The 14561-nt window shown below is 41.0% G+C and overlaps 1 protein-coding gene across 1 annotated transcript in view; it reads right to left on the bottom strand.

The window, feature by feature from the left end:
• Positions 1–14561, bottom strand: part of SAMD12 (sterile alpha motif domain containing 12) — a 410401-nt gene that overhangs the window by 161543 nt on the left and 234297 nt on the right. Inside the window, exon 4 of the mRNA XM_007451677.1 lies at positions 6479–6619. Coding sequence (XP_007451739.1) covers positions 6479–6619 — 141 coding nt within the window. The remainder of the gene's footprint in view (positions 1–6478; positions 6620–14561) is intronic.

The following is a 14561-nucleotide window of genomic DNA, read 5'->3' as shown; positions in this document are numbered from 1 at the left end:
CCCAAAAAAAAAAAAAAAAAAAAAAGGCCTTTGAAGATGGCAGCATTTACTATCTTCGTTAGCCTTACCCTGCAGTTGGAACATTGTTTTCTACTGCTTACATTTACCCAATCCTCAGAGTTACTATTACATTTTTACACTATCCATGCATTTGTAGTCAAGAAAGACACTGAAAACGACACCCCAGGAGTGGTTCCATACTATAGTGACCCTGGGGTTGAGGGAAGAGCATACAGCTCAAAAGGGAAGATACGAAGAATAAAACAATAATCTTGATGATGATGACGAAAAGTTTACATTTTTGACCCTGTGAAGCAAGGGTCCACAAACTATGGACTAGAAATTGTGTTTGTAAATAAAGTTTATTGGTACACTACTATGCCAATTCATTTAAGATTGTCTGTGGTTGTTCTCCCGTGATGTGGTGGTTACAACAGACACTCTATGGCCTACAAAGACTAAAATACTCACTGCCTAGCTTTTTATAGAATAAGTCTGCCAACCCACTTCCACAGAGTATGCCATGAACTATGCTATATAGTTTCCACATAAAATCTCGTGTAATCATCACATCATTGCTATGAAATAGGAATTACTCATTTGACAGATCAGAGGTGATGAAGTGTAATGGATAAAAGTTTGCTGTGAAGTCAGACAGGACTGTACTATGCTTTTTTACTAGTTGTCTGATATTGGGTCTGTTAATTAAATTCTCCAACCTCAGTTTCCCCATATGTAAATTGAGGCTAACAACAGTACTGATTATGGTAGGGTAAATGTCAGGAGTTGATGTGACAATTAGTGCACTGCTTTGCATACAGTAAACATTTTATACTCATTAGCTATATGAGAAATAGCTTTCAGTATCCCTGGGTGTTTTTATTCCTAGAAATATCCAGTATTAAAGAGGTAAGGATGCCCCGCGTATGCTTGATTATGGATTAATTTGACAGACGCCAAAATAATTTGTACCACTTCTGTGTGTTACATAAGGCACCTTTTCCCCCTCAGGAGAGCTTAGTTCTCTCCTGAACTAAGCAGAAGGAAAGTATAATAATGACGTTTCCAGCTCTGTACTGCATTTCCCAAAAGACAGCTGGAGGTACCCTGACACGGCTGAGTTTCCTGCAGGAATGTGCAAGCAAGTAAGACCACCAGATGGACACCCTGGCCACTCCGCAGACAGGACACAGAAGACCAAAAGGCTGAATGAAGGAAGAACTCCCTCAAAGGCACCAAAGGGAACGACAGTAAAGCAGGGCTAAACACTGATTATGTTGCTTGCAAATGTCAGGTAGTTACAGGGCCACTGTGAATAAAGGCAGGGAAATCAGAGGCCAGCATTTTAGCTGAAGGACAGTTCTGGCTTTAGATAATGAGCTGTTTCAGGAATTTTTGTCATGATTCATTGACAGTGCCTATAAACTGATGCATATACTATGAATCCACCATATACATTTTTTTAAACACCTTATAGTTTTTGCCTTTGGTCGGTATCCAGAAGGGGGAGAGCAAGAAAAAGGAGGGCAGAGTCTTCACCTTCCCTGTGTTCAGATAACCCACAGGGGCTGGCTAGAGCTCTCCTAGCCCATTTGTGACTATTTTGGCCATATTACTGTCATTGGGCTCCTGGCAACTGAGTGACAACGACTGGTGTAGAATGAAAAGTTTAAGACAAGTTTTAAAACATCAATTAAAAGTTGGAAAATTAGCCTTAATTATCTATTAGCTTATTTCTTCTAGAAACGCAGTAGAATGAGCTTTCAGATGGGTGTATCTAATTTGGAGGTCTGATTACAAACTGAGGTAACTGATTTGATGTGTGTATAATTTCTACAACCAAAAGAATGTTGTTTCCTTGAGAGGAGATCTTCAGAGTTCATTTGATTCATTTTGGAGTTGATTTCCAAGTTTGTGGTAGGTTCTTCTGAACGCCTCTAGTGGGGATAAATAAGACTTCATCCTTTGAGGATGGGGTTCCTCTTTGGAAATGGCAGCCTGATATTTAGCTTTAGATCTTATAAATAAAGTGGGTAATCAAGCATGGAGAAAGATGGTGGGTCCAAGATAAGGATTGGAAAAAACGAATGACCCAATTAAAAAATGAGTAAAGAATCTGATTAGATGTTTACCCACAGAAGATACACAATGGTCAATAAGCACTTGAAAAGGGGTTAAACATCATTAGCCATCAGGGAAATGAAAATCAAAATCACAGCGACATACCACTTTACACATATTAGAATGGTTATAATAAAAAAGACAGACAATAACAAGTGTTGGCAAGGATGTGGAGAAATTGAGACCCTCATACACTGCTTGTGGGAATATAAAATGGTACAGCTGCCATGGAAAACTGTCTGGCAGCTCCTGTAACTTACACTGGGAGTTACCATATGACTCAGTAATTCCACGCCCAGGTATATAACCAAGAGAAATGAAAACAGGTCCACAGAAAAACGTACATTCAAAATAGCATTATTAATAATAACCAAGATTCAGAAACAATACAAATGTCCAACTGATGAATGGATAAGTAAAATGTGGTACATTCATATGATGAAATACAATTTGGCAATAAAAAGAAATGAAATACTGACACATGCTTACAACATGAGTGAACCTTAGAACCATTATTCTAAGTGAAAGTAGCCAATTGCAAAATACCACATATTGAATGATTCCATTTATAGGAAATGTCTAGAGTAGGCGAATAGACAGAAAGTAGATTAGTGGTTTCTAAGGGCTGGTAGTTGGGGGGGCCTTGGGAGGAAATGGGGAATGACGGTTAATGGGTACCGGGTTTCTTTTTGGGGGTGATGAAAATAGTTTAAAATTAATTGTGGTGACGGTTGCACAACTCTGTGACAATACTAAAAATCATTGAATTTATACTTTGAGGAAACTGTATATTCTGTGAATTACTGCTCAATAAATGATATTATAAAAATAAAGCTTTCATATAAATTAATGAGGTTGATTTCATTTTGTGGCTTCTATTACTGATCGCTAACTATGTTCTGTACTTACTGTCACACTGCACTGAGTGATGTATATATTTGAGCTCGTTTAACTATTAGAGCATCCCTATGAGGTGAGTAGATTTGCTGATCTCACTTTTCAGAGAACAGGAAACTGGAACACAGACAGATTAAGTAACTTCCCTGAAATGACAAAGCAGTAAGTGTTGGGGCCGAGATTTAAAATTCAGACCTGTCTGATGCTAAAATTCATTCTTTCTCCTTCTTTTAAAACATTTTACTCTTTTAAATAGTTAACACACACATATGTCAAGACACAAAGTGACTTAAAAAGCATATGTCCTCTATCCACCTTCTTCTCAGTCCCATAGGTAGAGTTTGTATTAGCTTCTTATGTATCAGCATTTTCTTATGTAAACAAAGCACATGCAGATATACATTACTATTTGTCCCTCTCTCATTCGCAAATGTAGTATACTCTCTACCTTGTTCTGCACCTTGCTTTTTCCACTTCACCTGGCATCTCAGAGATCCTTCCATATTACTATTCTTCATTCTTGCGTTTATAACTTCCAAGTATACTCCAGTGCCTGGATGTACCATAACTCATTTAGCTGGTCTCCTAACGATGGACACTTAGGTTCTTCCTAAACTTTTGTGATTCAGTTAAAGCTCTGAAATTGCCTCCAAAAGTAAGAAGGAAACACATAAGAAATACAATCATTTGTGAAATAAGTCCCTTTCCTCAAAAACTGGCTACTTTGAAGGCAACAACCCTCATTTAAATGTATTAGTTGGAAAATATTTCTTAAAAACAAATAAAATTTAATTGCATTACACCAGAGTCACAGTCCTATGTGAGCTGGGAAAGAAAATGTATCTCTAGAGACTGGAGAGGTGAGTTACACTCTTTAAGGGGAAAGCTCATGGATTTCTGAAAACTAAGTAACATTCTAAGACACTTGTTTGCACTTATTTAGCATATTATTTCCACTGATTAATATTTTCTGAGATGAGGAATCAAATATTCAATACCGAATCACATATCACCCCCCTGGTACATTTCCATTCAGTTCACAGTTTAAGCCATTCAGTTCACTTGGGTGGAATGGAGTTACAATTCTTATAATAGCAAACCTAGACCCCAAATATTTTAAGGCCACTCCAGCTGTCTTCAGAACTTCCATTATCAGTCACAACAACGACTCGTCAATTTTTGTTTCATTTTTTTAAAAAAGAAACCATCACCTCAATAAGGCAACAGATTTTCAAAAGCTGTCTGATATGAAATTAGTTTGAACATTAACATGGAAAGGACAAGCGATAAAAAAAAGGTAGTATGAGTGCAGACAAAATATCCAAGAGCTAGAGAATGTGATCTCTTCTAAAGGGAATAGAATGAAAGAGTTCTAAAGCCACAGCTTTTCAAAGCTAAAGAAAATGACAACAACTGAATTGAAAAGGATGAACTTAGCATTATCTTCCCAAAACACAAACATATATTTAGCTTAATAGAGTTGAGTACTATCTCAGGAAAAATCTTATATATTATGAATCTAGGGCAATGAAAGCTGTAGAAAATGATTTTGCAAAGCAAACACACTGCAGGCTGACAGTAGCAGAGGGAAAAAAAAAAGTCCAAGGTGCACAAGATGAGTTCAGGTCTCATTCTACATATCACCACGGGAGGAAACCAAAAGAGCTGAGGAAACCCCAGACATTAAATAGAACAGGGCAGAACGACACTTGTGGCTGAAGCTTAAAAAATGTGAATGCATTTTCTGATTATAACTGTAATATGGATTTATAGTAGAAGATTTGGAAAATTTAGAAAAATATAAAGAAAACAGTTAAAATCACCCACAATCTCACCACCCAAAGAGAACCATTATCAAAATACTGGCAAAACCATTTGCATCCCCTTTTCTGTGTGCGTATAAATATATGTTCTTTTTACAAAATTGGGCTCATATTATAAATAACATTTTATACATGGCCTTTCCCCCCTTCTTCCTATTACTTCTTGAGTACTTTCCTATGTTGTCATATATTCCTGGAAGATATAATTCCAATGACTATATTATATTGTATCTTCTGAATTCAAATAGAATTATCTGATTCTCTCCATATTGCTGAACATCTAGGTTGTTTCTAATTTTTCAGTTTTATAAATAGCACCGCAATGGACATTCTTGTGATAAACCTTTTAATCTCTGTTTACTTCTTAAAAGAACTTAAAAGTGTATCAGCACGTCAGATTCACATTTAAGTCACTCAGTGTACCTGTATCTGTAAATTTACCATTGGAAGTCTCTGGAGACCAATGCAAACAATGTATATCAAGTAAACAATATATTTTCATATCACTCAAAGTCTATATTTATCCTTCTAGAACAGTCATCTTTCAGGCAGTACATTACTTCCTCCAGGCAAACAGACTATTAATTGGTTAATCTAAATGCAGTAACATGAAATCTGGCTGATCCAGATTTCACCAATATCAGTATGCATGCAATTAACAATAGTCTGCAGACTGAAAAATAACCAAGGCTCTCAAAAAATATATTTTATCATCCTTTCATTTAAAATGGTGCACATGGGCATTAAAATAAAACAAATAAAGGGTTATAGTTAATGGAGGTCGACAGCAACCAAATCTTACCTAGACATATAACTTATAGTGTAACTTAAGGTTTTCTTCAAGATCCAGCTTTATTCTGTCACTTCCAGTTATAGGGCTTTTAAGTGATTTCAACATATCGAAATTATTAATGATTCTTGTTTAGAACTATATGGTTGTAATACTGCAGTTTTAAATTCCCTGTAGTCTATTTAAAAAACTATTCTATTTTTAAGATGATAAATAGGGTTCTCAAAATTTCTAGAGAGAGAGTGTGTGTAAACATATATATGTATGTATTTATATATACATACATACACATACACACACACACACACAGACACATACCTCTAAAATGTTTTTCTTTCAGTGAAAAGTGAAGTAAAGCAAAACGCAACAAAAAAATCCCACTTACACCATGGCCATATGAACTATGGAATCACTCAAATTCCAAGGCCCCCTCAAAACTGGTAGACTAAAATAGCTGGGGCTGCACTGTACAGTTGTGCAGGCTGCACACTGTACAACTCTAGGTGGTGCAATCGTATACTGATCTATGTAACTGGTACTTTGGGGGTTGTGCAGTGCACAACCTATATAGCTGTATGTGATGACCTTGAAATTAGTTCAGATAATTCTGTTTGCTTATCCATTACTTATCTGTACATCCTTCCCCCTAGTGAGCTAAGAAAAAGAGAAGTTTTAGGAGGGAAGTGGCCTTTAAATCTGTATACCATTTTTTTTAATGAAAGAAAATTCTGCAAACAAAACAAAACTAATCAAGCCGGTTTTTCCCTGGCTCCCTTCTGTCACGACGGTAAGGGTTACTTTCCTCCCATCTCCCCTTCCATCCACCCACTAGGCAGCAGCAGGATACCTTGTGTGAGTAACTGTAGGTTTCTGACTTCTTCTCGCACCTTCAGCTGGAGCACCTGTTGTAAGATGTGCTGCCGGAGGCTCTCCTGGGCAATCCCCATTCGCTCAAGCTTTTTGTCTGTAAGTCTCAGCAGGGCTCGCCCTGCAGGGTTTCAAGAAATAAGAGGAAAAGCAAATGAACAATGGCTGGAAAAGGATTTCCATCTTCCTCTGGGCTGATCCTGCCATAACAGAAGTTTCCATCTAAACACAGACACTTTAGAATAGAGGGTCCTCCATTATGCCTGCTGACTGGAATGGATAAGCAGGATGGAAAAAATCCACAACTTTAAAAAAAGAACTTCAATTTTTATCTAATATTGGCAATCCCCAGCTGACTCACACATTGAGTTAAATAAATCAGCAACATTTTAACCTGGGTATTTGGGTCACAGATTGCAGGTTTCCATAGAAACAATGCTGTCAGTTGGGTGATGGGTTCTGAGGCTCACCCATAAGAGCCCATGTCACTGATAAGCCAGCTGAAGACTTAGATGCTCTAACTGTGGTTATAGATAAACTCTGGCACTGTTTAACCAGGTTATGATAATGTTTCTGTGAAACATGCATTTGAAGGTCCAGTTTTAATCAGCAGGCACCCACACCTACCCTGCTGTACCCCTGGTGCTAGGCTGGAGTTCCATCTTTGGTTGGTGGGAGCTACACCTTAACCCAACCACTGGCCTGAGGCAAAAGTTCCAGCAGGGCTGAGCGTGGGCAAAAACAAGGAGCCTCTGGTGTGAGTGCCCTCAGAACAGATACCCTGGGCCCTGGGCAGCCTGGCATAGTTTCTGTTCAACCTCTTTCTTTTCCTGGGTGGTGGTGGGGGGGTGGGGCAGTCTGCATGCTTCCCTTGCTACTGTGGTTTCCATCAAATTCCCCAATTCTCTCTACTCTGTGCTTGACCTGCACAGGAAATAAAGAGAATAGCATGGCCCTATACTCTCCCTCTAACACCCCCAGTCACCAGACCTGCAGGGTTTTTTTCATTTTAATTGATGACGAAAAGACAGAGTCCACCAGTGATCAATGGTAAGTCTTAAGGTATACTATGATATATGCTTCAGGAACTAAATTCTCTACCTTCTCAAAAAATAAACTCAACAGCCAGAAGGTGAGGTTAATGGGCATTTTAATCTGAGGAACAGGGAAGCCTGTGTGGCCTCTGAGTAGAGACAGGTGAACAGGGAGAACCAGTTAAGAGCAACCCATGCTGTGCATACTTCTCTTTTACCTCCCTTTAAGCTTTGCTAAATGCATCAGTCAGGATAAGTTAGGGTCCACGCTGCAGTAACAAGCAAGCCCAAAATATCAGTGGCTACAACAAAGTTTATTTCCTGCTTATTCTACATGTCGACCGCAAGTCCATCCATTTTGAACACTGTTGATCATTGTACCAGAGGGAAAAGAGAGGTGCTGGAAGGTCTCATAGTATCAGTGAAATGCTCAGCCTGGAGTCATTTATAAATTTTTGGCCAGAACTAATCACATGAACTTTCCCACCCGCCAAGGGTCCACACATGAACTGTGCTTCCATCACATGCCAGGAGGTGGTAGTGGGGAAGAGATATATTTGATGGGCAGCACTGATGAGAACCACACCAATATCGATTTGGCTCTGGACTGGTGCCTGGCAAGGAAGTGAGTGCAGGGAGTTGTGGAGGTGGGTGGTAGTCTGAAGCTTCAGTAAAATTTGCATGTGGAAGAGGAAAAAGAGGTGGGGGAAGGGGAACCTGAGGTAGCTTGGCAACAGTGGGCAGATCATGATGGCCATGAGAAAGGAAGCATAGGACACACACAGACTCAAGTAGTTCTGACTTTCTTCTGCAATAGGCAGAATGATGCTCTTTCTGCCAAAGACGTCCACATCATCTCAGGAACCTGTGAGTCTGTTACCTTATATGACAAAAGGGACACTGCTAATGTGATTTTGTTAAGGATCTTGAGATGGGAGAGTACTGGCGTTACTCAGGTGGGTCCAATCTAATCACATGGGTCCTTATAAGTGAAAGAGCAACACAGGAGAGCCAAAGAGGAGAGAGATGCATCAATGGAAGCAGACACTGGAGAGATGCAACCACAAACCAAGGAAGGCAGGCTTCTACAAGGTGGAAAAGACAAGGAATTGGACTCTCTCCCACACCCTCCAGAAGGAATGCAGCTCTACCTTGATTTTTGCCCCACAGGACCCACTTTGGACTTCTGGTCCCTACAACTGTAAGATAATAAATTTGTGTTGTTTTAAGCCACTAAATTTGTGGTAATTTGTTACAGCAGCAATTGGCCTTGCAACTGGAACTTAACATGTTTTTAAGAAGTCAACTGAGGGACTTCCCTGGTGATCCAGTGGTTAAGAATCCACCTTCCAATGCAGGGGATGTGGGTTCAATCCCTGGTCGGGGAACTAAGATCCCATATGCCGTGGGGCAACTAAGCCTGTGTGCTGCAACTACTGAGCCCACGCACCATAACTAGAGAGAAGCCCACACGCAGCAATGAATGATACCCCATCTGCAACAAAGATCCTATGTGCTGCAACTAAGACCTGACGCAGCCAAATAAACAAACAAACAAATTATATATATATACACACACACACACACACACACACACACACACACACACACATACATATAAAGTCAACTGATGGCTTCAGATTTCCTTTGCTATCCCTTTTCTAACTTCTGGGCACTGGCATACTCAAACGTGCAGAGCTAAGGAGTGGTGAGTCTGAGTCCCAGGCTTCCGGGACAGCCCTGCCTTCAAGTATTCTGCTGTCAGACCTTGATCCTGAAGTGATGTTCAGAAGACACTGAATGGGACTTCGGTATCATTTACGTGGATAATTGGTCTACAAATAGCAGATATTTAGCTCTTTATATAGGCCCTCAACTCAACAACAGATACTGCAAAAACCCATGAAATTCAGATTATCTAATTCTCTTCCTCCTCCCCTTTCTGGTCCTCACTATTTGGGCTGTGGTTTTACAAACTGGGACATTCAGCAGCCAGAGTTGCTGAGGTGTTGGTAAGATACTTGGGAGCTTTGGTCCTGAGAGGTTGGCTGGTCCATCATTAGTTGCTCAGAGGGAGGTTTTATTCCAGTGTGCATGGTTCAGTTTCTTTGCAGACAAAGAAACAAAGATGTCCCCTTTCCCCAAGAACCTCCAGCTTCAACTGTTCCATCAATGCATCTGACTCATCAAAATGTGGATACATAAGCCCTATCAGAATTTTATCTCCTACTTGGGTTAAAAGCATCAGCTCTGAATGTACAAGTAACAAAACTCTACCAGTTATAAAAGTTTGTGCATTTCACATTGTGTGGTACAAACAATTGTACCTATCAACATTTTACCTCTTATAGGCTAGACTGTTCAAGTTGTTTCAGCCCTGAGACTAAAGATGTTCTTGCTGTTATTTTCATTATTTCCATTGATAGAAAGGAAAATTGAGAAAAGCTAAAGAATACTGAAAACATGAGAGCTTTTCCTAATTCTTACCACTACACCTTTAGGTGTGCTTTATCTTCAGCAGTAGGAAAACAGAAGTCTTAGACAGGAGTAAAATTAAGGGAAATAATATAAAAGAGTTTCCTGATAAAACAACTCTAGAAAAGATCGTCATCTGTACCTCAAGGAATTTATGAACAAAATCTGATTTGCTGCCTTTCTTGGATGGTTTCTACAGAGCCATTTAAGTCTGTGGTTCTGAAAACTCTTCAGAAACATTAGATCATTTACAGGAGGAACCGTCCTAGCAATCTCCTGACCCACCACCCCCTGCTGACCACAAAATAAAGAGTGTCCAAACAAGTGTGGGTCCGGGAGGTGATAAGCAGTCAATCATCAATTGCATCTTTTTCTTTTTTTCAATTTATATTGTAACTTTTGGTTGCTTATCACAAAAATCCAATTGTTAATTCAACAAACACTTTTTGAGCACTGTGTCTTGTCACTTTGTTATTCACGCTTGGATAATGAGGAACAAGACAGGGTCACTTCTGGAGCTTTCAGACTGATAAGGAAGGCAGTTAACGATCAATGTTTACAGGTATGTGATGGGTCAATCCTAAGAAAAAGCAAATATGGGAGCCCAGAACTGGGTGAGCTAAACTAGTCTGGGTATCAAGGAGCTGTCAGAGAGTAAAGGATATTTAACCTGGGACTTAGGGAGTAAGTAAGAGTTAGACCAAGACTACGGGATAAAGCCAAGATTTTTTTTTAAAGAGTTCAGTAACCATGTAGATGGAGGAGGCTGCTATGGTAGGCAGAAAATAGAAGAGTGCTATTATGGCTTTTACATTCCTACGTTTTCTCACACAAGTGTCTTGAATGACCACCTGCCTCTGCGGTCAGCTGCCTACACAGGGAGGGATCAAGGAGAGAAAAGTCAACCCAATCTCAAAAAAGAGGCACTGGGACTGGTGATCCAGTGGTTAAGACTCTGTACTTCCACCGCAGAGGGCGCCGGTTCGGTTCAGGGAAGATCCCACATGCCTTGGGGTGCAGCCAAAACAAGGAAAAAAAAATTAAAAAAAAAAAAGAAGCACCAACTAAATTTCCTGATACTCCAAACTGGTTCTAAATGGCATTTCGGTGACCAGGCTGCTGGGCCCTTCACAGACTCATAGATTGTTGGAGTTGGAAGAAACTTAAAGTCCTCCATATTGATCATAGCCGGGCCTTCTACTTCTTTCCTTTATTAAGTGTTTACTGAGCACCATTATATGCCTGACCCTACTCTGGGTATTGGAGCTATAGAGATGAGTAGTATCTTCTGCCTTTGCGGAGTTTACCATTTGTGTGAGAGGCAGACAGCACACAAATAAACCGATATATAGGGGTAGACAGGGACCCCTACTGGAAGGATGGTGCTGTTGTAGTTCAGGTGGTGAGAAAAGGCCTCTCTGAAGAGGTGACCCTGGAACACACAGAAGTGTCAAGGCAATGAGAGGAATGGCAGGAAGGCTCGTGTTGACTAGGGCAAAGTAGGCAGGATAAATATGTAGGAAATGCGGTCCAAGAGAAGGCAGGGGCCACATCATACAGGGCCTCCTAGGCCTCGGTGAAGACTTTGGATTTTATTCTAAATGGGGAAAGTTTTGAGCAATGGATGACTCGGGCATAATCTCATGTATGAAAAGAATCCCTCTGGTCAGTATGTGGGGAACGAACTCGGGGTGGAGGGTTAAGTGTAGCAGTGATGGGAAGAGTCAGAACACCGCCAGGGCAGTCAAAACAGGAAGCCAGGGTGCCCTGCACTAGGGTGGAGGTGAAGACATAGTGAGAAGTAGCAGAATTCTGAATTACGATACCTAGAAGTGGGGCATGAAAGGACGGCAGACATCAGAGATGACTCAGGCTTTCAACCTGAGCCACCAATGGCTAGGGGCACCATTTCAGGGCAGGAAGTTGAGTCACTGCTCCAAGAAAGGGTGTACCAGAGGGAGGAAATCATGGTAGTATTAGTGCTATTATTTTTTTTCTTTTGAGAGCACCTGGGATGCAGAGAAGTAACGAAAAGTATGGAATTAAACAAAGCAGGACAGTTACGACAGCCTTCTTTCCTCCCCACAGTGTTTTCATTCGTTCAATCCTCTCCTCAGATCCCAAAGCTCTGAGTTGACTGGGGTAAGGTGAGCACAGGCATACCGTGACGGGATTTAGAGAAATCAGAGGGACCTCTTATGACCTAAGGTCTGTATTGCTTAACCCCAACAGTTGTCTTGGGTGCTAAAACTGTTTCCCAGGACTCCTTGTGGAAATCCAAGACAGGGAATATTCCAAGAGGAGGTTCACCCAGCAGAAACATGGATCTGACGCTCTGCTAGCAATCTTGGAAAAAAGAATTTTGCTGCAATTGAAGCGTGAGCATATACACAAAAGCTTTATTGCATGTGGCCTAATACAATGCCAGCTCCATAAGAATAAGTATGTTTCCTGTCAGGTTCTCCACTGTCACAGGTTCCCTACTGCTGCCCACGTGCTGGTGCACAAGAAATATTTATTGAACGGATATACTTAGAACCACTAAATGAATGTTGTTTTCTTTACTCACTACTGATGATCTCAAGGTTGTTAAATTAGTGGCTTTTCTGCTTCAAGAGACTTGATTGGACACCGACTCTCAGACAGGACAATACCGACAATGAGAAATTGAATGTAACGGGAAGGAGGTGGCGTTTTGTTGGTGTCGAACACAGGAACACCTGCCAAGTTGAACGGAATAGAGAACTTGAGACTAAATGACCACTTCACCTTCCTACAGGCTTAAAGAGAGACAAGTGTCTTGTTCTGCTTTGGAACAAGCACCAAGTGAGCTTTGCTGAGCAGATGGGCAGTGAGAACAGGTAACTGACAACAGACTTAGAAAGCAGTGTATTCGTTTCCCACAGATGCCTTAACACGTTACAAATACAGGGGTTCCAAACAACAGAAATTTACCCCCTCATAGTTCTAGAAGCCAGAGTTTAACATTGGTGTCACTGGGCTGAAATCAAGATGTCAGCAGGACCACACCTCCTCTGGAGGCTGTAGGAGAGAATTCGTTCCTTGATACTTCTAGCTTCTGCTGGCTGCCAGCATTCCTTTGCTTGTGGCCACATCACTCTAATTTCTGCCTCTATCTTCACATCACCTTCTCCTCTTCTGTGGAGGAAATTTCATCCTGCCTCTGTCTTATGAGGACATGTGATGTGATTTAGGGCCCACGCAAACAATCCTGGAAAATCCCCTCCTGCGAAGATCTTTAATCACATCTACGAAGACCTTTTTCTTCAAAAGGTAACATTTACAGGTTCCAGGGATTAGGACCTGTATCTCTGAATGGCCACTATTCAGTCTGTTAAAGGTGGAAGGAACCTGAGATTTCTGAGTATGGCACAGGGTTCACTGTGTTCCACGGAGAAGTGAGGCTCAGAGAAAGTATAAAACCACGCAGGAAATTGCAGGAAGACTTGGGTCTAGGCAGATGCCTCTGACTTTCAGGCCCAATCTGGTCTGTGGCCTCTAGTTCAGAACACCTCCACAGTCTGTTCAGAGAATTGTAAGAGAAGCCCTGTCACAGCTTTCCAAGATGAATGACCACATGTCATAAGGCCCAACAGGAAATTTCAGGGTAAACTGGAGGGGGGGGCAAAGGATGTGACTTCAACTCCTACCCTACTGGAAAGTCTTGGTGTCACTGCAAATGGTTGGGGAATACCACTTTCCCCAAAGAGTGTGAGTTACAGGGCCTCTTTTCTTCTGGAAATAGAGGTCACTGTACAGTTCCCCAAACAAACGGCCATTTGTGCACAGGGTTAGCTCCAAATCTGATCCCAGGTAAACGTCTGTGTCACACACCAGGTAGATGCCCCTGGCTCTACCCCAGTCCTGGCTGGGCCAGAGCAACAGAGTGAACAGAGTGACAGGTGCACAGCCTGAACCCATGTTTCTTCAATCTCACCATGACTCCAAAATCAGAATTTGTGGAACAGAGATATAAGGAGAGAAGCATAATCACAAAAGCATGGGATCATGAGCTAAAGGGTATAGATAAATGCCTGAGTCTTAATCTCCTCATGTCTACAATGGGAATGAAAATGATACTGTTTTACAGGGTGACTGTGAGAATCAAATGACATAATACAAACACACACCCTTTGCAGACTGGAACCACCATGATGATGCAGTCGGGGCACTACCATTCTTGGCTGGCTGAGGATGCTTCGTCCTCCTTCCTTCTACTCCCCTTCTTCCTTGTCATCACAATAATAATAGCAAACATTGATCGGGCCGTTACTACGTGTTAAACACTGTTCTAAGAGCTTTACACGGATTACCGCATTTTCAACAATTCTGTGAAGACACTTTTATTATCTATAATTGATTAATAGCTACTAAACATAGCTAAAGGTCACATACCTACTAAGCTGCAGATCTAGGAGACAAATATACGTAGAAGCCATGCTCTTTAACCACCTCTCTAAACTGCTGCCCAGGAACCCTTCCCATAGCCTGACATGCTCCCCAAGCAGGCTTCTGCCGTTCTCGTGTAGGTAG

The sequence above is a fragment of the Lipotes vexillifer genome, unplaced genomic scaffold (assembly GCF_000442215.2).
Source record: "Lipotes vexillifer unplaced genomic scaffold, Lipotes_vexillifer_v1.1 scaffold440, whole genome shotgun sequence".
NCBI lineage: Eukaryota > Metazoa > Chordata > Mammalia > Artiodactyla > Lipotidae > Lipotes > Lipotes vexillifer.
Note: the sequence above shows the minus strand (reverse complement) of the source record. Positions and strands in the feature narration are given on the sequence as shown.